The sequence below is a fragment of the Perca fluviatilis genome, chromosome 7 (assembly GCF_010015445.1).
Source record: "Perca fluviatilis chromosome 7, GENO_Pfluv_1.0, whole genome shotgun sequence".
In the NCBI taxonomy this organism is placed as follows: domain Eukaryota; kingdom Metazoa; phylum Chordata; class Actinopteri; order Perciformes; family Percidae; genus Perca; species Perca fluviatilis.
This window is the reverse complement of record NC_053118.1, coordinates 20,659,126-20,686,599: the sequence shown is the minus strand read 5'-3', so window position 1 is coordinate 20,686,599 and position 27,474 is coordinate 20,659,126. Positions and strand designations below refer to the sequence as shown.

The 27,474-nt window shown below is 40.1% G+C and overlaps 2 protein-coding genes across 6 annotated transcripts; both read left to right on the top strand.

Annotated features, from left to right (window-relative positions):
• The first annotated feature begins 1,261 nt into the window (after positions 1-1,261).
• gpr20 (G protein-coupled receptor 20) lies at positions 1,262-9,555 on the top strand. Of its 2 annotated transcripts, none has more exons than XM_039804870.1 (7): positions 1,262-1,802; positions 5,493-5,783; positions 5,892-6,158; positions 6,280-6,524; positions 6,765-6,849; positions 7,762-7,887; positions 8,075-9,555. In XM_039804870.1, the coding sequence occupies exons 2-7, from the start codon at positions 5,586-5,588 to the stop codon at positions 8,258-8,260; spliced, it is 1,107 nt and encodes a 368-aa protein (XP_039660804.1). In that variant the 5' UTR covers positions 1,262-1,802; positions 5,493-5,585; the 3' UTR covers positions 8,261-9,555. The 2 variants fall into 2 exon arrangements, with proteins under 2 accessions (XP_039660804.1, XP_039660803.1); XM_039804869.1 differs by having other exon boundaries at positions 1,262-1,827.
• Positions 9,556-9,990: 435 nt separating this feature from the next.
• On the top strand, positions 9,991-27,185 carry LOC120562888 (solute carrier family 45 member 4-like). Of its 4 annotated transcripts, XM_039806818.1 has the most exons (14): positions 9,991-10,123; positions 11,311-12,025; positions 12,177-12,399; positions 15,979-16,167; positions 16,439-16,618; positions 16,879-17,516; positions 17,736-17,885; positions 17,969-18,217; positions 18,399-18,518; positions 18,915-19,014; positions 19,623-19,703; positions 19,848-19,978; positions 23,823-23,891; positions 24,171-27,185. In XM_039806818.1, the coding sequence occupies exons 3-14, from the start codon at positions 12,183-12,185 to the stop codon at positions 24,405-24,407; spliced, it is 2,361 nt and encodes a 786-aa protein (XP_039662752.1). In that variant the 5' UTR covers positions 9,991-10,123; positions 11,311-12,025; positions 12,177-12,182; the 3' UTR covers positions 24,408-27,185. The 4 variants fall into 4 exon arrangements, 3 of the variants coding, with proteins under 3 accessions (XP_039662752.1, XP_039662753.1, XP_039662754.1); XM_039806819.1 differs by lacking the exon at positions 11,311-12,025; XM_039806820.1 differs by having other exon boundaries at positions 11,311-12,399; positions 17,739-17,885.
• Positions 27,186-27,474: the final 289 nt, after the last annotated feature.

Below are 27,474 nucleotides of genomic sequence, written 5' to 3'. Positions count from 1 at the left end.
TCATCAAAATAAGAGGAAAAGGTATGTTCAGGTTCAAGAGTTTGTGTTTTGAGTTTATTTTTAAGATATCACTATGAATCATGACAGGGCACTGGTGTTGTATCACAATAACAAACCTTTCTCTTTTTTTTTAAACCTTTTTTAAGGAAACATGATGTATACAGGTGTACAGATACACGTCTTTTTGTGAGTAATGTTTTTATTTTTTTTAATCTAGCACAAATCAGAGGGTTTTCTGTCTTTGTCTTCCAGTTTAATCCCATATTTCACTCATTCCTATTCACATTTATCATGAAATACAGATCGGAGTTGACACCTAATGTATTGTTTTATATCACAAAAGGAAGAGATTCATGGATGCACAACAGACAGTTTTTACAAATGATTTGAAGATTTCTTTTCTTCATCTACTTTTAGAGTTCTTAAGGCTAAATATTATTTTCAAATACTTTTTTTTGGTGTAACAAAAACATCAGTTTTCACAGTCAGGTTTTGGCTCAATGGTGTTTTAAGCCTCCACCGTCGACTTCAAGGCACCTAACCCTAACCCTAACTGTAACCTCTTAATACATCCCTGACCGCAACCCTTATGCCTTCCATGCAGCGCTGCCTGGAAGACGACGTTGGGGGCTTAAAACACCAAACACCCAAGTTTGGGGGGGTTTATTCTGGTGGTGATGGGTTTTTCAAAATGGGTGTAATTCAGTTTCCTGACTATATCATTGCACTGTTTAACATTAGAATAAGGTTCACAAGATTTTCTTTACTTGTTTGTCTTGACCTGAAACATGTTTCTATCCACCTGCTATAAAAGGTTTTAGACCGTTTTTAACCCTCACGTCTCTTGAAATGCACTGTACTGCACATTCAGCACTATTTCACAATGGTTACATACCATAACTCCAGTTCCATTCTTTATGTTTTTGTAAGGGGACATGCAGATGTCATCCATCATTTGTGTTTTACAGTAGTCCTTTTAGTCTAAGCTTTATACATAACAACATGGGATGGTTTGGAAAAGGACTTTATGGACTTTATGTATAACACATATTTAATGTATGAATTGTGCTTGAAACATTGTGTGCCTGAGGATATCTTGTGTGTGTAGATTTGTCCATGTGGGCTCTAACATTGGTGTGTGTGCATACTGTCAATGGGCATGCATGTGCGTGTCCCAGCAGAATGTAAACACATGCTAAGACTTCCTGTCTGAAGACTGAGGGAAGATTTAGCGCGAAAGGGAGGGAAGTAGAAAGAGATTCATTGAAGAGAGAGAGAGAGAGAGAGAGAGAGAGAGAGAGAGAGAGAGAGAGAGAGAGAGCACTGAAAATGATGCTAACAGGGAGAGAAAAGGAAGGAGAGAAAAAGAAGAAAGACACGTTGAAAGGGGTGAGATGTACAACGGTAGAAGAAAGATCTGAGGATGTTTGAGAACTCGATGCACTGAGTAACAGCAGACAGGCTGACAAAGTGACAGAAATGACAGGGATGCACACATCTGAAGGAGTGTGTTGATTACAGCCAACTGGCATGATTACAGAATCTAAAAGGAAAAAAAAACAACTGACACACTGACAACGGAAATGATATTGAAACTGAAATGCTGAACCTGCTCCAGACAGAAAAGCGACTGACGTACGTGGATGTTCAGAGATGATACGAGGGTAGAAAGGTCACTGAGAGTTGAAGCGTCCCTGCTTGGAAAAGATGCAGCTTCACCTGGTTGGACACTGACGGGCATGAGGACAGCTTCACCAGACACAGATTTGACTTGTCCCAGAGTTAGTCTACTGGTTTGACTGGTTAGTCTCTCCTTTTTTTCTAGAGGTGAGTTGTCTTCAACAGTAGATCTACTGTGTCTACATACAGTTTATTATTTGCAAAAGAGAGGAAAAGGAATTCACTTATGTCTTATTGAGGAAACCAGGCTAATCTCAACATGTAAGTACAATTGTAATGCCAATATTACATTATAAGTCCCTGTCACAAGTAAATTCAGTGTATGTAATATTAGGTGCATAATTGTTGATGACGTGAATCAGTCAATCAGCATTAGACTGCCACTGCACACAATGACCGACAGACAGTTCAGGCAATTTAAACTGGCGTTCCTGGAAATATGGACAATAGTGATAAGAAATTACTGTCAAACTTTTTACTTGCCAAAAGAAAATTAAAAACAGACTTATTGCTTGATTTGAAGGCCTGTCGAGGCTACAATAAATAAGCCTATCAGAACATATCAATTGTGTTTCAGTGATCCACTACTTACTTTTCATCATAGTGATGATAGGTGCAATCATAGCTCAAATTTGACAGTTGTCTTGTCCTACACTGTGCCACAGCAAAAATAATAAAGCTATATGTGCATCAATAAGAGAATTGAAGCAGATATTTAAAAGTAACGCAAAGTCATTTTCCCTAGTAACTAACAATTACTTTTACATGCAGTAATTGGTAAAGTAATTCAATTCCTTTTGGAAAAAAAAGTAACCAGTAACTGTAACCAATTACTAATTTTCATTACCTTGCACAACATGTTACAGGGAAATGCCCCTGTGGGCTTTTACTGCAAGTGCAAGTGTAACAATCACTAAAATTAGAGCAACCAAAATGTTCCGTTTGCCTTGAGGGGCTTTCTGTGAAACTATAATTTGATGCAGGACAGTGTGAGATCTGTATTCCACTATCCCATCCTGTCTTTCTCTCTTTCTGTATATTTCTCTCTTTCACACACACACACACACACACACACACACACACACACACACACACACACAAATGGGACTCCCACGCTACTGGAATTTATTTGGACAGTGTTATTTGTGATTTGCCTCTAGGCCCTCTGCTCTCCTCTCAGTATCACTTTACAGTCATTACATCACCACAGTCTTTGATGTTGGAAAAGGAAGAACAACAGTAAGATTGCAGCAGTGATGCATTATCTGTGTAGACGTAAATCAGAGGCCCGTCACAGACTTGTATTTCAGTATTTCATCTATTTTCAATTAGTACCTCTGACGACAGTTTAGCCATCCCAACAGTTGGTATTAGCATTTTATTTGATAGCTGCATTTTGGTTTTATAATGTGTATCATGTATTTGCTGGCTATTGTTTGGGCCAAATTATCAACTTATCACTTTACACAACATTTGCAACAGAGCACTCTTGTGACCACACGCAAGCGACCACACTGGGTGATTTAGCTTTGGATAGTTAGGTCAGGATATGTTGGCGCTCAATCTTCATCTTTCCAAAAACCAGCTTTGACAACACGTCATTGCAAACCACTGGAATGTGTCAATGTTATTTGTCACAGACGAAGTAAGCGGTTTAACACACAATTTCCCCACAGCAATGCTCATAATGCTCGTTAGCCCTGCTTATGATGATGAACTAGCTCCCAGTAAGTTGAACAATATCAGGAGATGTTACTATGAAAACACCAATTTATTTCCTTCAGTGGTCTTAATACAGATGAATCACATTATTCATGCCTCACCCTCAGCTGAGCATGTTATTCTCATTAGCTTGAATAGACTACATTTTTCATCAGCCCGATGATTATTTTGCTAGGCGAGATTAGTTGTGAGCTACGAGTATACACAACACAAACCTATCCAGTCTGGGACTCCCATAAGCAATTAAACTACATTTGTCATGGAAGAATACCAAAAGCCAATTTTGGGTTGACACTCATTGGGATGCTCCTTAGAAAATATGGTGTTTAACCTCATGGGACTTGACAGTTGTTTATGTTTAAAATGTCTGTTGATTTCTCATGAGTTTGATTCGATATAAAAGCGTTTTGCATCTGCTTCATAGTCCTCAACTCATACTCTACTGTCATAAAAAGCCAGTGTGCACGAGACTCTAAAAAGCACTTGCCTTACCTTTTCTTTCATCTTTTTCTAATTACAACTATCCTTCATGGACCCTAAAGGCTCTGTCCTCCTCACACATTATATTGAGATACAGTATATGTGGCACGGTCACTGACTGCCCTCTGCTGTCTATAATATTCACGCCTGGTAGATTCAAGTTCACATTTGCATATTTTTCTCCTCACAGCTGAAAACACCATATGGAAAGGGTCGCGTAGTTAACTTGAGTGTCTCATTTTATAGTCTCGTAACAGCAGGGTTTTTCCTGTGCGCTATATGAAAATGATCACCACACTGTGAAATGTAGAAGAAGAAAAAAAAAACTGAAGATGACATGTTGCATTTTGTCTCGGTGACACCAGTTTCTTGTTCACCTTTGAAGTAATCTACATTTTAACTGTTGTCTGCACTTATAATTAGCGATTGTACATATTGTATTTTTTATTTCACCTTTATCCACTTTGCAGTTTATTTACGATCATCAGTGAAGGTTTCATCTACTAAACTTGAAATTGTAAATATCCGGGAAAGAACTGTTATCTTGTCCACACAAACACAAACACACACACACACACACACACACGCACACACACACACACACAGAATTTTTCCAGTTTACCCAAATCCACTCTGTTTATCCCAGTTATGAGAAGAATGCTCCATCTTTCTTAGAGGTAAATAAACAGTCCATAAAGATCATGATTGATTCACACAGGCACAAAACGATTATTTGTAATACAGATCTGAGCTATTTAAATTAGGTAAAACCACGCAGGATTACTTTTTCTATTATGAATGCCATGAAAAGGTCACATCTTGGCCAAAAAGGGGTAAATGTGATTTACAAAAGGGGTCAGCTCCCTGCCAGTAAGAGTTAAAATCTAATTCTTCTTTCTAATTCTTACTGTAATAAAAAATGCTTGAAATAAATACACCCCTCACAGAACATTGCTGTAGGTACAAATAAACACAGTTACATGTACTGTATAATTAAATTATCTAAAGAAGTCTAATATTGGTGGCTTTGTCAGTGTGGCCTTGCCAATAGCAACAATGAGTTCATAGACGGGGGAGTGACTGGACACCAGGGCAAGAGAGTGAAGAGGGATATGTGTAAATGTCTGTTTATGTGAAGGGTGTTATTTAGGAATCAGGTTCATTAACCAGATAAACATGGAGTAGAGTAAGACATACTTATGATAAAAACCAAATGCCAGTTCAAATTTTACACAGATTTTACAGCAAAAAAAAGCCTCTAGTCGTATTGATGTAGTCAAAGTTATCAAAAAACAATTCATCACTGTAATGGAGGTTTAAACAATCACCTCAGAACAGAACAACAGGTTGAACCTTAGCCCTGCTCTGTATGTTATCCCTGTGTTTTCATAAGGTGTACATTATTCCAACAGTCTTTTGTAAGTGTACATGTGTGTCCCTGTTGCCTCATGCATGCTGAGATAGCCTGCAGCATTAGCCTAAATTGGTATAGAAATGATCTGATGGGCATTATAGCAACCTTCGATAAAGAAATATTACATTTTGCACCCAGATTAAAATTTAAAGTAAATGTTTACTTTATCACAACATTGTGTGATTTTGTCTGACAGTTTCTGCGCCAACTCTCATCACCCTCACCATCATCACCTACGTGCCTCATCATCATCAACATCATCATCATCATCATCATCATCATCACTATTATGATGGCCTTCAACAGCACTGAGTCCTGGCTTTTAATCAATACTTCATTTCCCATCCTGCCTGTAATAGGCAGTCCAAGTAACAGAAGTGGGATTGAAGCATATCTTCAAAGACTGGCTCATTTAGACGAGGGGCTCTACAATGACTTTTACGGTCTTTGGATTGCACTGATGGTCATAAACTCTCTCATATTCTTGGTAGGCACTTTTTCAGAAGCCCTGATGGTATAAGTTAATATTGTTATATGAGTTTCTACACTCTTATAGTCTGTACAAACTGTCCAATTCTCCTCTCGTCCCCCACAGGTGGGCATGGTGCTCAACACAGTTGCACTTTATGTTTTCTGTTTCCGCACCAAGCAAAAGACCACCTCTGTGATCTATACTATCAACTTGGCGGTGACAGACCTCTTGGTGAATCTCTCTCTGCCGACTCGCATCTTGCTCTATTACAGTGGAGGAGCTTGTCTCACCTGCTCCTACCTGCACATCTTCAGCTACTTTGTCAACATGTACTGCAGCATCTTGTTTCTGACCTGCATATGTGTCGACCGATACCTCGCCATCGTGCAGGTAGGTCTAGCCTGTAGTTTGGTAACAGAATTGGTATGGAATGGAAAAACTTGACACATGCTCATCCTGACTTTAAAACCAGAAGACGCTTAAATCTACAAATTTTCTTTTGTCCTTGCAGGTTGAAGCTTCCCGTCGTTGGAGGAACTCCAGTGTGGCCAAATGTGTGTGTGTCTCTGTCTGGCTGTGTGCCATCGTGGTCACCTACTCCTTCCTTTCTACTGCTTTCCAGCACCCAGGATGCTGCCTCTCCAAGCTCCTCTTTCTTACCATCACCGAGTTCTTTCTACCCCTCATCATCATTATGGTCTTCACTTTGCGGATTATGTGGGCACTCGCTGACCGCCGCCTGATGCAGCAGAGCAGGTTTAACCAATGTTATGTTACCAACATACATAGACACAAGTAAGGAAGAATATTCTGACACCTTCAGACTGCCTTTAACAGGACTTTTTTTTTTTTTTTTTTTACATATCCAAGCTTTGGATACAAGACCATACCATACCATAGATATAACAATGAAAGGACCGAGATAAAATGACTCACATTTGCAGCATTGAAAGCACTGGAGGCTTACAGGTGATGGTTTTACCTGTATTTCCTCAGGGAGAGGAGAAGGAGGGCTGTCCAGCTCCTGACCACAGTGCTGATCATCTTCACTGTCTGCTTCACACCCTTCCACATCAGACAGGTGAGTGAGAGACAGGTGTGACATATTGTTTTAAAATATCATCATGTTAGAATAGGGTTATGTTTTTTATCATTATGTTTTTGTAGCCTTTAAACCCTCAAGGGTCACAAGAATAAGAAAGAATATACTTCTGTTACACAAAATTATTATTTTTTTCTCTCCCAAAAATCCTTCATATTAAACAATCCAAGAGAGCATTCTTTGGTTGAGCTGCTCACAACTCATGTCCATAATCTGTGACAATTAGACAATGTTTTGTTTTAAAGTGCTCATATTATGCTTTTTGGCTTTTTCCCTTTCCTTTAATGTGTTATATATATTTTTTTGTGTATGTTATAGGTTTACAAAGTGAAAAAGCTCACAAAGTCCTCCCAAAAGGGAGTTACCATCTCCAACAGAAAACACTGTTCACAATCTGCTCCAAACTGCTCTATTGTAGTCCAGCCTTTACTTCCGTGACAAACATGCGTCACTTTGTAACACACGTTATAATGCTCGCCTAGCTGCTAGCATGGCACGCCCTCATACTCTGCTTCTGACTGGCTGGTAGTCCTTACCTAGCTACTGCGCTTGTGCAACTCCCAACAAAGATTGAACAGAAGCAAGATGCCTCACTCTGTATCTAAAACAGAGAGCTCAACACACAGGGGGAAAAGAGGAGCTGCAGCCATGTGCAGTACGACAAAAATATGGTGTTTTTTTGAAAATTAAACCATGTAAATCTATCCTGGTACAACCTCTAAATACAATTCTGAACCTGCAAATGAGCATAATATGAGCACTTTAAGGTTGGGAACTACTGTGCTATCAAGATGAGTAAATGATAATGCAATATTGGTTGCTCCTTTTTTATACATTTTTGGTTAAATGTAACATGATTGTGTGTGATCTCATAGCTGTGTTGTGTTGCAGGTGGTGGTGTACTTCCACCCTGACATGCCTCATCATGTGATAGCCTACCACTTGACTGTCACTCTCAGCAGTTTGAATAGCTGTATGGATCCTGTCGTCTACTGCTTTGTTACGAATAATTTCCAGGTAAGATTGGAGAATTTTCCCTCCCCACTTTCCTTCATCCCATTCATCCCAACATTCCTCCTCTCTGCCACCTGTCCATCTATCCATCCATCCTTCCATCCAGCCATCATTTGTTCATCCATCACTGATGTATTTGCTTTTTACTCATTGATTCACTGAATAATTTACTGCCCTTTTCATTCCTCAGGCCACCATGAGGAATATTTTTCGCCGCGCAGAGCCCGAGCAGACAAGCGGCGACATCATCAGCATGCAGCACAGCTCCAAGGCCTCAGGGCGGACAGTGAACGCCATCACTGGTAATATGATTATGATGACCAAGATCCCCACTTCACTGCAGAGAGACAATCTGGGGAAGAACCACTCAATGTAAATCCCCTTTCCCATGGGGTAAAGAGAAACTTTGAGTTACTGAGATGTTACATCGCCTGGAGAAAGGTGTCTGATATTTCTGGACTCTGTAACATGCTGATCAGTGATAACAGCATCAGTGTATGATGGCACTGCTCAGGATGAACAGCCAATGCTGTCATTAATAATAATAATAATAATAATAATAATAATAATAATAATAAGGACCAACCAATTTAGCTGATTTAGCAAACTAAAAACGTTTATTAACTACTTGAACTAATTCCAACATTGACAAGAGACAAATGTAGTCTGCAACTAAACATTATCATCACACAAGAAACCATCCCACAGCTTTGGACCTGTGACTTTTCAACTGTGAGACAATCTCCCTCTCTGCTAGACCATGTTGCAGCCAAATTCAAACAATACAAGAGAACACAAAGCTGACTTAACATGTATTATTACTTGAATCATACAATTGACAAAATACCAAATCTTATTTAAAAAACAAACACATTTGACGTATTCTACATCCACATCCACATTTTAATCTTATATGTTTTTACATTAAAAGTGACCAATTGCACTGCCCTAAGTCAAATTATTTTTGAAAACTGAAAAAGTTTCCATTTTTGGTAACAGAGATAGTCTAGATGGGACTGCAAAAGGAACAATGATAGCTGTGACATCTGTTATGCAGAAATCTGAGAACTGGCCAGGTAATAAGTGCTGGTATTACAAAAGAAGATATTGATGACCACCCTGATACCTGCCTGGGACCATTACACCCTTTTCTTTAAAGTGTGGAACATATACTGTCAAACAGACTTGAACTAATTCCTTACTATTCTGTCTGGTTAAGTGTGAACAGGAGGGGATTTAACCAATTGGAACACAATGTGAAATAGACCACACCTGTATCTGATTACATGGAAGGATAGTGATATGTTTTTTGCCCATTACATGGTGACCACTTCAGAAGATCCACTGCAAGAAAATATTTGGGAATGAGAACCACTTTTGTGCAGCAGAGGGCAACATTGCAATACCTTTCAAAGACCATTACAGTAAGACACCAAAGAAAATGTTATCACTTCAATGGAAACTGCTTGGATGACTGAAAGCAGACACAATGTGAATGTTTGGGCTGTAGGCTAAATAATATTGTTTTTTTTATTATTGTTTGATATTATGTACTGTTAAGTAAACAATTTGATCAACAATCATAAGAACCTCTCTATGTAGGAACAAATGACATATTACGTAAACTGAAGAAACTGTAGGGGGAATAAAGGTGTGTTCAAGTGAGTCAAATATTTGGCTTTGCCTTATGTGTTGATCTGGTGCTTTGGAGTTATTTACTTGTCTCATGTTGATGGGAAATGTAGGCTACAGTATATAACATTTTAGTTAAGCCACCTCTGTCTGGTGCTACAAATAGTTCTGCCTTTTATATCTGAGGAATGAGGTTTTGAAAAAAGAAATACAGTTAAATGTTCCATTATTGCAATTTGAAATATAACATGTCTTTAGAAATTATGAATACATTATTATATTTTATACATTATTATAATTGTTATTCTTAGTTTTATTTTATCACTATTTGTTATTATTAATTGATGAGTAGGCTAATAATAACTGTAAGTAAACCATTCCCCGTAAGTTTTGTAGCTCGATGACATCATTTGCGTCCGCTTAGACCACGCCTCGCTTTGTTACTGTGGATACCGTGGAAACCAATGAGATTGATGAGTGTATTGAACCAGATGGGCACTCAGTTAGCCAGATTGCTAACCCAAACCATGAGTTTTCCTGTCACGTTATCGAAAATTGACATAACGCGAAACTGATTTTACTTTACCTTAGCGGAGTAAAACTTCAGGTATGTTACATATTTTTGTCTTTAATATACCGTTAACGTTAACTGTTTTTCTCTGTCTTAAGTTAAATTGCTAACGTTAGCTGCCTAACTAATTTATTAGCCAATCTAGCTCGCTAGGTAACGTTAGCTACAACTAGTCAAACATCAGTGAATGTAAAGTTAACATTAATGTGTCCAGTCAGGTGTTTATCTATCGCCATGTGCATTATCCTCACACGCTAAAATTGCCTCGTTATTACTTACGTAGCTAACGTTAGACTGTAGGGCAGGTCGGTAGGTAGCTCAGGTAACGTAGGTTAAGTCAGAGTTACCGACCGTTAGCAGAGCTGCCCCCGTGCAAAACGTTCCCTTACTGGTTCAACAAGCCCCTCAAACACACACCTGTCATAATTTTGAAAAACACGCATTTTCAACTCTGACGTTACTTATGTGGAGTTAAAAACTCGTGTAGACTAGCTAGTCACTACACACAGGAACAGGTTACTCTTTGTGAAATCATCACGACAGAATAATTCACAGAAGCGTTTTAACGCTCAGTTGATTTGAGTTGTTTCAAAATTAACTTTTATTTAGAATACCTAAGACAGACTAAAAGTGATTTAGGAAATACGAGAGAGGCGTGGGGTGTTGTAATAAGGGTTTATTACTTAATGTGGCTTTTTTTCATGCCTCTGATGTCTTTATAGCCTGCCAGTTTTGTGGTTTAAAGGTTATGGTTACACCTGATGCCACTGAGTTTAACAGACTTGAGAGGTAACGTCACAAACCTTTATAGTAATCTCAGATATTTAAGGTGTGGCAAAATTGCTTCATCTTTTGTTCCTTTATTCTGTTACATGATGCCTGTTCCATCTATAAACTTATTACACAACGTCAGTTGTGTATCACAGTTATATTGAGTTTAAATGTATTGCCAGTGTACTTCATTGGGACAGGGCAGCGTTTTTCTTAGAAGATGATTTCCTATCATTGGACCCAAACTGCACTGAAAATGTTTTACACATGGGAGCCCTCTAGCATTTGGCCTTGACCAATGTGCTATGTTAGTCTTATCTGTAGAGTACAAACACAAATATAGAAAATAAGTTAAGACAGGGAATGATAACACCAAGGCAATGCTACCACTTGGATTGCATTATATTTTATAGCTTTAGCTTACTGTCTTACTGATGTCTGCTTTTCTGCAGGTTGCTGTGTCACTCAGTCTGTCTTTGCCACGCTTCCACATGCTTTAAACCCTGACTTGCCTGGAAGTGCGCACATACACACACACACACACACACACACACACACACACACACACACACACACACACACACGAAAACGAGAGAAATACATTTGTTTGCAGAGCCACACTCTATAATATAATATAATAATAAAATATAATATATAATAATCTTACACAATCCAAATACGCCCTGCACACAACCAACCAACACACACTGACCAGCCACAGCAAACGCATTCACAGACCTATTCTAACCCTACTCACAGTTGACCACAAACGCAGCTACTGGAGCCTACAACACACACATTGGCACCCCCTTTCTTTCTCTCACCTCTTCTGCTCCTCCCCTCTGCATACCTCTGGAGCTACACAGAACTTCTCTGCTTTTCCTGAATTTTTAATCCGCAAGCCACAGAGAGAAACACCATCGCTCTCTCATTAATCTCCTGATGCGTGCAACTGCAACTGGTGACATATCAGCATGATGGCCAGAGGATAAAATGCATGGAATATATTTTTACCACATCAGTTTTTTGGACACATTAATCTCATTATAATGATGATTCCTGCCTCCTCCCCAATTATTTGCAATTATTTTGCTTTGAACCTGGAAGGTGCTGCAGCAGAGATGCACTCTTATTAACTTTCTGGATATCTTTGGCTTATCCTAAACAGTGAGTGATCATTATGAAAACCATGGAAATTACATGTTCTATTAGCATATAATAACACAGTACAGTGTTGCTTACATATAGGAAATAGTAGCAATAAGTGTTATACATTGGTATATACCAACCATTCAGAAAAATAAAACCCCATTACCAGACTGTAATGGGAAGAGAAGCAGAGGAGAGAGCGGCTTCTGGCCATTCCGAAAGGAGGAAACCCAAGGAAGAAGAAGAAGAGAGTGAGAAGGAGATGGAGGAAGAGGGCAGAAGTATGCAGATCCCTATGTTTCGCTGGGTAATGCACGGGGCAGTGATGTTTGGACGCGAGTTCTGCTACGCAATGGAAACAGCCCTGGTGACGCCAGTGCTGCTGCAGATAGGTAAGGAGACACAATACATTCACATAGAAACAGACACGCTCTTGCTCTCTATCGCTTGAACACATGTTCTCATGATAATAATAATAAATTGAATTTATATAGCGCTTTTCATAGACTCAAAGTCGCTTTACAGGGGAGGTAGAGTACAAAAACAGAACAAAACAAAACAAGATTCAGGCACAGATGGAAAGGGAGGGGGGCGTGGGGCTATGGATAAGCAGAGGTGAAGAGATAGGTCTTGAGGTGGGACTGGAAGATGGTGAGGGACTCAGAGGTGCGGATCTCTTGGGGGAGGGAGTTCCAGAGCCTGGGATCTGCCCTGGAGAATGCTCTGTCCCCAAAACTGCGCAGGTTGGATTTTTGGATGGAGAGGAGACCAGCTGAGGTGGATCTGAGGGACTGTGAGGGTTGGTACGGGGAGAGGAGGTCAGTGAGGTATGAGGGGGCCAGATGGTGGAGGGCTTTGTAGGTGAGGACCAGGATTTTGTAGGTGATTCGGTGGGAGATAGGGAGCCAGTGGAGTTGTTTTAGGACAGGAGTGATGTGGTGCCAGGATTTGGAGCGGGTGATGAGTCGGGCGGCTGCGTTTTGGACCAGTTGGAGTCAGTTGATGTTGGTAGAGCTGATGCCGAGGAGAAGTGAGTTGCAGTAGTCCAGTCGGGAGGAGATGAAGGCGTGAATGAGTCTTTCAGCAGCGGGGGGTGTGAGAGAGGGTCTGATTTTGGCAATGTTGCGGAGGTGAAAGAAGGAGGTTTTAATGACTTGACATTTTTTAATAGGTTGTCAAAAAGGGGGGGGGGGGGTTTTTTTTTTTTGTTGGTGGTTTTTTTTTTTTTTTTTTTTTTGTGTGTTTTTGTCTTGGGTTTTTTTTTTTTTTTTTTAATTTTTTTTTTGTTGACAGACAGAAGTTGATGTGGGAGAGGGGAGAATTGTGGGGGATTTGGTGCTGAGGTAGATCTGGGTGTCATCAGCATAGCAGTGGAAGTCCAGGTTTAAGTGCCGGAGTATCTGACCAAGAGGGAGGATGTAGATGATGAAGAGGAGGGGGCCGAGTACGGAGCCTTGGGGAACACCTTGAGTAACTGTGGCAGAGGTGTGGTTATGGAGAGAGATGAAGTGGGATCTGTTGGATAGGTAGGAGTGGAGCCAGTTGAGTGCCGTACCTTCGATACCGAGGTCTTTGAGTCTGGTGGGCATGATGTAATGGCTCACGGTATCGAAGGCTGCACTCAGGTCGAGGTGGATGAGGATGTTGAGGGAACCGGTGTCAGCAGAGGTAAGGAGGTCGTTGAGGACTTTGAGGAGAGCGGTTTCAGTGCGGTGGAGGGGGCGAAAACTAGATTGGAGGGGTTTGAATTGGTTATTGGCATGAAGATGGGTTTGTAGTTGTGCGGTGACTATACGTTCCAGGGTTTTAGACAGAAATGGGAGGTTGGATATTGGGCGGTAGTTGTTGAGGGAGGAGGGATCCAGATCAGATTTTTTAAGGATTGGGGTGACAGCGGCAGTTTTGAAGGCAGAGGGGACAGTTCCAAGGGACAGTGAGGAGTTGAAGAGGTTAGTGAGGTAGGGGCATAGGACGGGGAGGCAGGACTTCAGGAGTGGAAGTGATGTCACTGTGTCGTAGATATCTACACATGAAAAGTCAGCAGTCCTGGCACCACTGGAATTAGCATTTTCTAAGCATTACTAGTCCATTTTGTGCACCTTGTTGTGATAGGAATGGGACACAGACATTAGCAGAACAACTTGTACATAACATATAGGTAAGTGCCACAGGCACACTTTCCAGTCTAAATACACATTCTTCAATTTATTCAGAGGTGTTAGAGTTTTTAGACCCTTCCTACATGAGGTACACAGTGGTAATGTAATAGTACTGTACCGTATGATGTTTCAAAGCTGGTGCTTACACTAGATGTAATGTGTAGCACGTTCTGTTTACCCTGTCAGGTATTTTAGTGATACATGTGTGTGGCAGTGTTCCCCTGGTTAATGTCAGAAAATGAGCAGACCCACACTGACTTTGCCCAAAATTAGCTATGAGCAGTTTTTATTTGTTAATTTCAAGGAGATGCCCATCAGTCTGAATTCCAGCTGTAACACATTAGACTGTTGTTTCATTAGCCCCACTGGATCTATTGATTTCCCTTGGCTGCACCACTGTGTCATGTAACCTGTCTGCCCAGCAGTAGTTAACTGGGGGCTATCCAGTTAGATGTCAAGTTTGCCATCATAGCAGAAATGGAACAAAGGCATTTTCCCCTGGCTAGGTATGGCAAGAATGTCTAACACAGCACATTCTATAGTCTCTCTGTTTTTCTCCCTATTCACAATATTGTAAAAAGTTTGTTTTAAAAAACCTTAAAGCAAACCATATTGATGTTTTTGAAAGCATTTTTTAAGGCATCCAGTTTTGCTTGGTTACTATACCAGTAATCTCTGAAGAATGCTTAGTGAGTGAAATGTATTCCAATCTGAACAACCTCAAGTGTGACTGAGCTGTCAGCCACTGCAAAGTACTGTAGCTTTACAACATTGAACTCAAGCAGGTCGGCTGTGCCTTCTTGCAACACAAACCTAGATACTGTAATGAGTGTGTCATAGTAAAGGTAGGCTTAATGTGTGACCTGTGGAGTTTTCCTTTAAACAATTATAAGTTATGTTGACACAGTGTTACTCACCAAAATGCATTGTGTTTTACCTTGACTTCTAACAAACGTATCGCATGCATTTCCGTCCTCAATAAACATTTGCAGAGCTGATTTTTATTTATTGTTTTAAACCTGCATTGTTAGCATCAGTGTTTTCCATCCAGCAGTCTTCTCCCCTGCCTTTAATGGAGCATTGCTGCATGTATTGGCTTATTAGTGCCACCTGTCGATTAGTACAATAGTTTGAAACCATTGGCAGGAATGTGTATCTCCCACCTGCACATGTGCTTCCTTGTGCATCCTCATCTGTATGGATAAAACAAGCATAACTGAGAGCCACTCATTAAAATAATTGCTTCATAGTGCTACTAGAAAAAGTCAAAAAAGGAAGCTGCTTAAGAGCACTAGTGTTTTTTCAGCTATGCTTGTATAAACAATGGAACATAGGAAAACAAAGATTTAAAAAAAAAGAAGTTTTTCTGCCCAGACTTCACTGTTTTAGTTATTATGGAAAGTCCCTGCATGACAAATATATGAATAGGTTGGCTTATTGATGAGTTTTGTACCAAGATGGCAGGACAAAACAGAACCTGGTGAATGAGTAATTCATTGCAAAGAACTTTTAAGCTGACTCCTTCCATCAGTAGTTAGTCAGTGTTAAATACATGGTTTATAATAAAAACACAAGTAAATCAAAGGAAATTCAATGAAAACATTTGGCAGATCTTATCAGAGCTTATTTAACCATGTGGTCAAATGTAATAAGAGAGAGAGGCACATGTGAGGCAAAGCATTATTTCATATCAAGTCTTTCCTAAAATTAGAATAAAAAAATCTGGTTTCACCTCGTCCAACAATAGTATACGTTGACTGGGTTCTGGTTCTTAGTCTTAAATCTACCATCTTGTTTGTGTGTGTTTTCTAGGTCTTCCTGAGCAATATTACAGTTTAACCTGGTTCCTCAGTCCTATCCTGGGTCTCCTCTTCACACCTGTGATTGGCTCAGCCAGTGACCGATGTACTCTGCGATGGGGCCGGAGAAGACCATTCATTCTGGCCCTGTGTGTAGGTGTGCTGCTGGGGGTGGCGCTGTTCTTAAATGGATCATTAATAGGTGAGTAGAAAGTTTCAAAGGAGATCACCACTTACAAATTATAATAATTACTGTTTAACAACAGGAATGGTATGGAGAAATGAAGGTCTCTTGTGGTTTTTTTATTTAGTTTCTTTTTGTTTTATATACAGATTCATGTTTGTAATCTTACTTTCACTTTCCTACAAAAATGAGCACTCGACTATGTTACTGTCTGCACAATAATCTTTGGCTCAATAAAAAACATTCTGATTAAAAAAATGACTGAATACATTTTGTGTTATTCTGTTAGGCCTTTCTGTTGGTGATAGTCCTAGCAGCCAGCCAATTGGCATCGTCCTCACTGTAGTTGGTGTGGTGGTGCTGGATTTCTGTGCCGATGCCTCTGAGGGACCAATCAGAGCTTACCTTCTTGATGTTGCTGACACTGACGAGCAAGATATGGCCCTAAATATTCATGCTTTCTCGGCTGGTAAGACAACATGCATGTATGGACACAAACACACGCACACACACACACTGTCCACATACACCTGTTTAAATATCAGCTATTTAATAACACACATAAGTAGTACACATATACATCGTCATACACGTTTCCCAGAATGTGAGTTTAAAAAAATGTTTCACACACATAGGCAGTGTAGTTTCAGAAGCTGTGTGTACTTGTCCTTGTTTCTTAGACTTTGCACAATAATTGACTTGTTTCTGTGTATATACCTGTCTCTTCAGGGCTCGGCGGAGCAGTGGGCTACATGCTGGGTGGTCTAGACTGGACTGGCACAGCTCTGGGCCGAGCATTTAAATCACAGGAACAGGTCCTCTTCATGTTTGCAGGCATCATCTTCATTATCTCTGTCACACTGCACATGCTCAGTATCCCTGAGCAACCTTTAGCTCCTTCCAATCAGCTTAAAGTCACGGGAAGTGGGGAGTCTACCAGCCAGTTGTCTTTCAGGGCCGTTGGTCACACTCCACCTTTACTTGATGTGATTGCAGAGGAGGATGCTTCAGTGCGAGCTCCGTCCCGAGAGGGCAACAGATCAGATCCTGAGGAAGGAGAAATGGACTTCCTTGCTGTGGAGCGAGTGCGGAGTAAAAGCGATTCATTCTTAGCCATGCCAGATGCCACAATTGAGTTGGATTCTGACCTCGACCCAGATGCACAATTTTTCCAGCCAGAGGTGCATGATTTTAAGCCGTCAGACCACAGTATTGGGTCTTCATCTACTTCCGGTGGACCACCCGCCCTTACTGATGGGATGGTGGTCTTAGAGCCTACAAATCCAGCTTGGCCTGAGCTTAGGGGTCCAATAAACGGCCCTCCTTCTCTCAGTTCTGGCTCGGAGGACTTACATCTGAAAACACAGGTGAAATCAGCTGCTACGGTGGCAGATATTATTTGTCTTGGCTTGCAATTACATTGCCAGAACAGTGTTAATGTTACGGGTAACTTGTGATTAATAGAATGTGATAATTTTCCCTTTTTTCAATAGGCAATATATGGAACTTTTTAGAGACAGAAAACTTCTGTACTGGGTTTAAGATATGTTGTCCCATGTCACGTCTGTGCTTCTCTCCTGTCCCAGCAGGTCAAGGCTGTCAATTGTGTCAATGCTGGCTTGTCCACTTCTGACCACTCCAATGAAATGAAAGGCCATGCCTCCACTAGGCTGCCGAGCCGGCCCTCCAACACCTTAGCTTCATCACGACCACACCCACACACCTTCTACAGACAGGTACCATTGCATTTACCAGTTTTTGAATTACTTTCTGTAATAGTAATTTTGCAAAAAGCTGATGTTGGTCTTTTTCTCTTTAGCCCTCCTTCACTTTCTCCTACTATGGACGAGTGGGATCACAGCGCTATCGACTGAGAAGGACAGCACCATCAAGCCCTCGTCCAATTACCACCTCCCAAAGTTTGAATGACCTGAGTAAACTTCAGCGGTGTGGGGACAGGCGGGAGTTACAGCTGTCAGCTAGCAGTCTGTCATCTGAGGGCTCCAGCAGTGAGGGAGGACCAGACAAGGGTACAACTGTTCGACTGCTCTGGTTATCCATGTTGAAGGTGAAGTAAATTGTAAATGTCTTTAATATTGATGTATTTTTATTTTTTTTATTCTATTTTACTATTGCACTGCATCACATTTAGAATAATTTAAGGTCTGCTGTTGCAGATTTTTTTTTGGTGGAATTCTTTATTCCTCATGTCAGGTCTTGATTCCTTGTTTCATTTCTGTCCTCTGTAGATGCCTAGGCAGCTGTGGAGATTGTGTGTGTGTCACCTCCTCACATGGTTCTCCATCATAGCTGAAGCTGTGTTTTACACTGATTTTATGGGGCAAGTCATCTACCACGGAGATCCCACGGTACACACACACACACACACACACACACACACATACACATATACATACACACTTATTGTTTAAAGACAGTTGTGCTAACTGACTGCATTTTGTGGCCTGCTGTCATTATAGATGTAATGTAATTTACTTTAATTTGTTAACAATTTTAGGATACCTATTGTCAGCTGGCCGGGGACTACAGCTGGAAATTAGCCATAGAGGGTAAAGCTGCTCCTTTTACTGTACAGTTAATTAAGGGGGATTGTCCACGACATTATAAACTAATAAACTAAACTACCATGGAGACCACACAGTAGAGGGACACAGACGAATAAGCCCAGCATGCTATACAAAGTCAAATATTTACATGTTTACAAGTCTACGATTACATTGCCAAAATTATTACGCTTTTTTCAGGCACCAGCCAATTCCACAGAGCTACTAAACTATCACAGAGGAGTACAGATGGGCTGCTGGGGACTGGTGGTCTATGCTGCTACTGCTGCTGTCTGCTCTGGTAAAACACAAACACTGTTTCCATTTTAATGCCTCCGCGCTGGCCGGAGGCACATATGTCTGTCTGCCCAGTTCAACTTCACTGCAAAATCATAATGTTCTACAAAAACGCTTTTTTGGCACTTATTCAATGGCATAACTCAGGAGTAGAAGGGGAGATTGTGACCATATTTCACATGTGGTCAGATGCTGAATTGGTTACACTAATCTGCCCACCTTCAACCTGTGGTGATTGTATAGATCTTCTGGGCTGCCTGGTTGAAGATGTGTGTGAAGCATCCACATTGTGCCAAATACACTTCATACCTTTTATTTTTTTTATATATTTTTATAATTCCTTCTTTGTCTCCCTGTCTGCACTACATGTATTATGAGTCTGGACAGACATGGATGTAAACTGCAACTTGACTGGTTGGCAGAGGCATACAACCGCAAGGCAGTAATTCTAGTTAGATTTGAATTTAAATCTCTATACTGCTGTATTTACATACAAAAGAAGTGATCAGTGATACAATTAAACTTTTTTCCCTCCATTTTCTAACCTGCTTCACTATGCTGTCTTCAATAATTTATATTTCTTTGCCTCCCTCTTTCCATCTCTCCACTCAGCAATCCTTCAAAAGTACCTGGATAATTTTGATCTGAGCATTAAGATTGTCTACATTGTTGGAACTCTGGGATTCTCAATAGGTCAGTTGCTACAACAGAGTAAACAGCTGACAATAATAGAGTAAAGCACAGTGGATTTGGGAGCAGTTGCATATTGTCTTAATGGGTATGCAGAATAAATGGAAATATAATGTATTTAAACAGCTTTCATGTCTCTAACCTTAGGAACTGCTGTTATGGCAATCTTCCCTAATGTTTATGTTGCCATGGTGATGATCAGTAGCATGGGCATCATCTCCTTGAGTATCTCCTACTGTCCCTATGCATTACTCGGGCAGTACCATGAAATCAAAGAGGTATGTACACAAACAGACAATACACGTATCCATGCACACTGTCCATACCTGGCGACACAAATACCGCATTGGGAGGCAGGGGGGGGGGGCTTAGTCAATGTCCTCATTTAGGATCCTAGTGGCCTGAGGGTAGAAGCTCCACCTCAGCCTCTCTGTGTATCCGACCTCAACAGGGAGAGCTTTTGCCTGGTGGATTTGGATCTTTAATCAGTCCTTCCAGAAAAATGCGGAGTTTTTTTGTGATTGTTGCGGCACGTTTTCTTAAAAAATGCGATGGAATATGCTATATGATATTAACTTGCAAAAACTGCGGTTTGATGAAAAAGAGAATAAAAAGTGATTCCCCCAACACCCTGCTTTTCGATGATGTTCACGTCGCGTAATTACGTCACTTCATAATGTTCCCATGGCAACAGGGGAAATGGCTGCTCTTGTGTGAAGTAAACGCAACATTTTCAACTTTCTGCTAAGATATATGTGACTTTTTTGCAACGGAAATGCAGGGATTATGAAATCATGCAAGCCCCGCATATTTTGTGTGGAAATCTGCAATTTATGCGGCGAAAGTGCGGCGTATTTGAAAAAATGCGGCCCCGCATAAATACTTTGACTGCATAAAGACTGAAAAGAAGAAAGGCTGATTATGCATTGAATTATGCGATTGCATAATCGCGTTTTTCTGGAGGGACTGTTTAATGAATCTCCTAGCCTTTTTCTTGCAACGCCTGATGTAAATATCCTATATGGTCGGCCACCGCCTATTGTGTGTTCAGCCAAAGGAACCACTCTTTGCAGGACGCATCAGCACTTGCCAAGGAACAAGGGGTGGGCCTGTAATCTGTCATAGTTAGGGATGCACCGAATATTCGGCCACCGAAAATTTTCGGCCGAAAATGGCCCAATAGGGCATTTTCAGTTTTCGGCCGAAATACCTTTATGACCGAAACAATACGGCTGAAATGTTGTGATGACGCAAACCGAAACCGCGACCTGCACGTGTGTCAGTACCCGATCCGTTCCACCTGCAAAGCGTCTCCTAAGCAACGAGAGACGGACCACGGAGTGAAAACAATGAAAATTACGCTCTTAGAGTCTGCCAGCACACGTTTCAGTGAGATCTATTCGGATCCTCCGCACTTCATCGCGACTGTACTTGATCCGCGAAAAAAAGACTCTTCTCTCTGCACCAGATGAGGGGCATGCACCCTTGTTGTCTGATATGTTAAGTGAAATCCTGCAAGGAAGGAGCCTCAAATAATAATAATAATAATAATAATAATAATTAAAGCTGCAAGCAGCGATGACGGGCCCTCGCTTCTTGCCCCGGGGGGTACTGGCAAATGCAACATCACATGTAGACCACACATTCTAAGTTTCATGTAAATCGCAAATCTTTTGCCAAGATAGAACCGTTCATGTTTCCACACCCACCTACAGGAAGTTGTTCCTCCATAACTTGCGCATTGTGTTAGCTATCAAAATTCTTTTGATAACTTTTAGTCACGAGGGTCAACCGAGTCTATATCCAAGTTTTCGTGCAGATTGGACTCATGGCCCAGGAGGAGTTAGACAAAGTATGTTTCCCATATATCGCGATGTGAATAATTAATAAAATAAATTCTAACAGCGCCATCTAATGGCCGATGCACTATAAATTTGGCATGGATGCTCAAACCCCTATACGGAACAACTTTGTCATATTTGGTGTCAATCGGGAATAAATCTTGTTAAGATATGCAACTTCCTGTTTCGACAGCCCCCTACAGGAAGTTGGTCCTCTGTAACTTGCGCATTGTGTTAGCTATCAAAATTCTTTTGATATATTTTTGTCATGAGGGTCCACCGAGTCTATGTGCACATTTTTGTGCAGATGGGACTCATGCTCTAGGAGGAGTTAAAAAAAGTAGGTTTCGCTCAAAGCAAATTAGCTAATTAATTAAAAAAACTTAAAACAGCGCCATCTAAAGGCCAATTGACGACATATTTGGCAAACAGCCTCATAGTCACATGAGGAACAACTTTCTTAAGTTTTGTGTCCATTGGAATAGCCGTTGGCAAGATATAACCATTCCTGTTTCCGCTCCCACCTACAGGAAGTTGGTCATCCATAACTTGCGCATTGTTTTAGCTATCAATATTCTTTTGATAACTTTTTGTCACGAGGGTCCTCCGAGTGTATATGCAAGTTTTCATGCCGATCGGACTCACATCCCAGGAGTAGTTAGACAAAGTAGGCTTCCCATATGTCAATATTTTGATGATTAAATAAAAAAAATTAAAACAGCGCCATCTAATGGCCGATTGCAGCCAACTTTGGCACAGTTGCTAAACCGGCCAGGAGGAACATCCTTGTCAAGTTTCGGGGCAATCGGAATAATTGTTGTCAAGATAACGCAACTTCCTGTTTAGACAGTAAGTTGCTATAACTTCTATTACTTCTATAACGGTATTAAATCTGGTGAAGATCGGAGCAACTATGTCCAAGTTAAGGCCTTATACACATTAGGGGGCGCTATGGAGCCCGCTTACAGGTATGGGCCAAATCGCTGTACAGTCTCGCAAAGCCCCCAGGTGTTTATGTGGGCGCCAATTTTTGTGAGTTTTCGTATATATTGAGGCCGTCAAAAATGTGCCCAAGTGCTAAAACCAATTAGGGGGCGCTATAGAGCAACCATACCACTCCCAGGCCTAAATGTGTATTCAGATGAAAGAGTTTAATATTTTGCACATGGCTGCAAAATTTTGAGAGTTTTAGTGCATCCTAAAGTCCTCAAACAAGTGTTCGTATAATGAAGATTTTTGCACGAAAACCAAGATTTTGGAAATTTTTGAATTTTGTAATTTTTTTTAAAAATAGCTCCATGGAGTTCAAGATGAGACCTATGTTCCCTCAAAAGTTGGTATATTAACTTCTTACTTTTTTCGGAATTAAGGCGCATGTTAGGGGGCGCTATGGAGCCCCCTGGCAACACCCGAGGCCAAGCACTACAGAACTTTGCACCATTTTCACCAGTTGTGACAGGTGTGCAAATTTTTGTGAGTTTTCGTGCATGCTAACGCCCTCAAAAATGCGACAAAGGACTCGGAAAAATAATAATCTGATGAAAAACAATAGGTTCCTTCGCACTTTCAGTGCAAGGCACCGTTGGGGCCTTGCACTTTCGTGCTCGGGCCCTAATAATAATAATAGGTAAGCTATTCTGTTCTTAGGCTATATACTGTATGTGACTATCAGATTGTAGCCATAATACTGCTAGATATGTTTTTAATTAAACTTTAATATTAATTTATACAATTGCAATGCCTTGATTTTAGTAAAGTGAGTACACAGTCATAGTCATAAATGCAATGGTACTAATAATTGGCATAATTTCTTTCGGTGTTTCGGTTTCGGTTTTTCTGTCTTGGTTTCCTCTTTTTCGGTTTTCGGTTTCGGCCAAGAATTTTCATTTCGGTGCATCCCTAGTCATAGTCTTTAGACCTTGCCACTTACTCTTGGGGTTGCCCTCCTAGAATTGTAGTTCCACTTTCTTCCCGTAGACCCATTTTGTGTCCTTTACTGCTCTTTTCACATTGTAAGCTGCTGCTTTATAATTCTCTATGTTTCCAAACTGCATTCCTAATTTGTAGCTGTATCAGTGCAGCAGTGTGTGTGTTTATGGCATCGCAGATGGTTTTGCTAATTCATGGTTTCTGGTTGTGGAAGCATTTAATTGTAGTTTTGGGTACAGTTGCTTCTGTTGTGTTATAAATTAAATCTACCACAGTTTCAGTGAATCCATTGATGTAATCAGTGACATAATATGCTTAATATGCGATTTTCCTTTACTGTTCCTCTCCTCAGTACATTCACCACAGTCCAGCAAACACTAGAAGAGGTTTTGGTATTGACTGCGCCATCTTATCCTGCCAGGTGAGCATTGATACATTTTCTCCATCAGCTCTAGACTTTTAAGCTTTTGCTGTTGATAAAGCAACACCCAAACAGATCACAGTGACTCTTGTTTGTTTTTTCAACTGATCCAGACAGCATGATTTAGGCTGTGAGCTAAATTAACTAATGTAGTTATTTCAAATTTGTGTCATTTTCAGTTCCCTTCTACTTCTAGGGGTGTTGATACAGATCTATGGGAAGCATGAGTTTCATTACAGTGTATACTATTGTGTTGATGTATTCTTTTTTCATTTCCAGGTCTATATCAGCCAGATTCTGGTTGCATCGGCCCTCGGAGCAGTGGTAGACGCAGTTGGCAGTGTGCGTGTCATTCCTGCAGTGGCCTCTGGGGGCGCCTTCCTTGGCTTCCTTACTGCCTGTTTCCTGGTTATTTATCCTGATATGGAGCCCACCAGCTTAGAGAAGGGCTTGGTGGGTTTACCTGGAGATTCAGACCCAAATGGAGGAAGGATCAGTGACTACAGATGGAGATAGTCTAAAGAGGACAGATAATGACTCTGTTGCCTAAGCATTAATTGTTTAGGCTTCTTCTCACTAAGCACAGGCCACAGCATGTGAGGGTTAAACCAAATATATGTTTCTTTCTGAAGAAGGAAAGAGGAAAAACATGGCAGAACAGTTGACTCCCATCTACAGATATCTGGGTGGGATGGATTTGGATGGATAATATATTTTTGGAGTAGAAGACTGATAAGAAGAAACAATCGCAAGTGTTGGGCTGCTATGTTTGTCTTATTGCTACCTCAACCCTAAAAACAAATGGATGGTTAGATGGATGGAAGTAAGCCATTAAAACACAAAGAGACACATACCAGTGACTTGGCAAGACTGTTGAAGCTTAGACTACTGAAACAAATTTAAGCCTTTATTGCGAAAAACATAAATGGAAAGCACACAGAGCACTTTCTGTCTCACTCCTTAACAGTATTGTCACACTGATGCTGCGTAAAGTGTGATATTTTAATTCACAGAAGCTGCTCTATATACTGCTTAATGGACAATCATAGTGCTGTAAAAGTATGTACCTCTGCATTACATGTAGACTGAATATGTTAATACTTGTTCCTGTCTGTTAATGGAATACCTTGATATTATATTGTTATTTTATAAATGCCAGCACGTTTCCAAACTACAGGTAAAGCCTTCAACGTTTGTTGCAGACATAACAATTCCTACACTTTTTTTATTCACATTTATGATTTTGGTTGCATAACAAGCTAGTGTGCAGTTAGAAGTGCCCTTTTATGATGATTTGATGACTCTTGCCTGTACTGAAGATGACAAAAATTCTGAAAGAGAGAAACATTTTATCATACTGTAATTAAGAAATTAAACCAGCAGCTGTGACAATGTATTTTTGGCACTATGGTTAAGTCTGCGGATAGATCTGTTATCCACATTCCTTTATTCAAATTACAAACCAATTGCAATGCAAAGTGTTTCTCAATGAAGACCGATTTTGCGTTGCAACTACTGTAAATATACACTGTGTATCATCTCTCAAATTTGACCTCAAGTAGTTTTGGGCTTCAGTGTGATTTGTATTAGAGGATGGCATTTGTTTTGTTTTCTATTGAAAAAAAGTGTTTTGAAATATACATTCCAAATACAGGTGACATAGTTAGATAGAAATGCTCTGACGTTAAAGGGGATTGTAGTTTTTGTTTGTAATTTGTATTAGAAGCAAAATTACACTAGCCCACATTAGTTTAGTGTGCCATGCTCATCATTTGACACCTGTGAAGGACAAATAAGATAAATACCTCCTATACTGCCAGGCTTCAGTATACATCAGAATAACAAACATGAGAGGTAGCAGAGAGTCTGTGGAGGAGTATTGTGAACATTGAGCAGCATGCAAGACAATGTTTAACATACTCCCTACCACACTTTAACATATTGGCAGTGTCACAAACTGAGTGCAGTGTACAAAGTTTAATAAGCTATACAGACCTATGCCAGTCCTAATTGAACAGCATAGTATGTCCTTTTTTCAGTAGAACCCCATCACTCTTGAATATTAGACTTGGTGTAAATGCCCAGAGCAGCCTTAAGTTTCACTAATAAGAGCTTTATTTCTTTAATTGTAGAGGTTTACATGATCTGAAACTGTTTCAGAAACATGCAATGCTGCATATTGAATAGTAGAGAGGACCGGTTCGATGCAAGGCCGACAGCTGATCTTTGCAAATTTGCAAAAATGACCAAGTGAACATTAAAGAAAAGCACAGGGCCTTCTCAGTTCACTTTCCTCCTTAAAGGATTGTTCAAGTCAGAGTGAAAACAGCACAAGCATGAAATGTCTCTATCATTGTTGCAACCTTGAGGCTTTACTTTGTTTATGGGCAATGCCAACACTGTATTTGTTTTTGTGGACCTTGTATCCTGGCAGCTTTGCCATTGCTTTGCCTGTCATGTCAGAAAAGTGTCTTCTGTGGTGTGAGGACTTAAGGCCTCAAGATTTACACAGCCTGATTCACAAGCACTACAAAGGGATCAATCTGTGGATTTTGGCATGATATATTGAAGGGAAAGTGTTGAGAAAACTAATGCAAAATGATATAAATAAGCACTAATATCACTGTAAATAATGCAGAGATTCTGCTTGTGTGTGACATGGGCTGTGTGCCATTGTGTTCCTTGGGAATTGTATTAGGCCTGTTTTTTAAAAAGCACCTGTTGACAAGAGGTTAGGGTATATAATATTGTTAGTTTTTTTTTTAGCTATATATTTTGCTAGTATTATATTTTCCAAGCAATATGAGGTACTTATTCTTTGTTAATCAAAATAGAACAGTCATGGGATCTGTAGACATGTTAAAATGTTATTTTTCACTTTTCTATCAGAGGACCAGTAAACAGGCAGGTTAACCAAATCCTCTTGTTTAAAGCTTTGATTCCTTTTACATTAACTTAGTTTTAGTTCAATGAGTAATTTCACTTTAGCTGGTCTAAATGTTTCAGAGATGTTTTCATCTTACAAAGAAGGTTTTCTTGGGGAATAACTCAATTTTTAGTGCCAAACTACTGTAGAAGAATAAGAGTTTCTTGGAACAGGCCCCCTGCTGATTGAAATTGTTTTGATTTTATACAAATGTTAAGAATTTAAGAATGATATATTTTATGTTTTGGTTTGAAAGTCAATCACTGGCGTGATTGTGGTTCTTTTTTGCTGCTGCCGGCAGACTTGTACAATGTAAAAAAGGTATTTTTGTACCAATTATTTGAAAAAATACAATGATTACACCTTCACTTGTGTCTGTGTTTTTATGACAGTTGCTCACACATGCTACTATATTTCAACATGAATTCTATGATATGACTATGATAAAGAATGTACATGTTATTTTATTTTGTAGTCTGTCAGTATCTACTACTCACACAGGTGTCTCCTTAAGCTGAAAACCAAATCAGATCTTTAAGACTCAGTTTGGTTTTATCAGGTGACATCATTTTAAAGTGACTGTCAGTTAATAAGTTCTACATAGCCTAGGCTCCAATATTCTTTGTTAGAGATATTAGCACTGTATGAGTGTTTCAA

What these genes read in the sequence shown, in the direction of transcription:
- gpr20 (XM_039804870.1), top strand. Translation starts at nt 5,586, where the DNA reads ATGATGGCCTTCAACAGCACTGAGTCCTGGCTTTTAATCAATACTTCA. An exon ending in CGCCTGATGCAGCAGAGCAG is followed by an intron (nt 6,525 to 6,764) that starts GTTTAACCAATG and finishes GTATTTCCTCAG; the next exon opens with GGAGAGGAGAAGGAGGGCTG. An exon ending in CACCCTTCCACATCAGACAG is followed by an intron (nt 6,850 to 7,761) that starts GTGAGTGAGAGA and finishes GTTGTGTTGCAG; the next exon opens with GTGGTGGTGTACTTCCACCC.
- LOC120562888 (XM_039806819.1), top strand. Translation starts at nt 12,183, where the DNA reads ATGGGAAGAGAAGCAGAGGAGAGAGCGGCTTCTGGCCATTCCGAAAGG. An exon ending in TCTGGTTATCCATGTTGAAG is followed by an intron (nt 18,218 to 18,398) that starts GTGAAGTAAATT and finishes TGTCCTCTGTAG; the next exon opens with ATGCCTAGGCAGCTGTGGAG. An exon ending in GCGCCATCTTATCCTGCCAG is followed by an intron (nt 23,892 to 24,170) that starts GTGAGCATTGAT and finishes TTTCATTTCCAG; the next exon opens with GTCTATATCAGCCAGATTCT.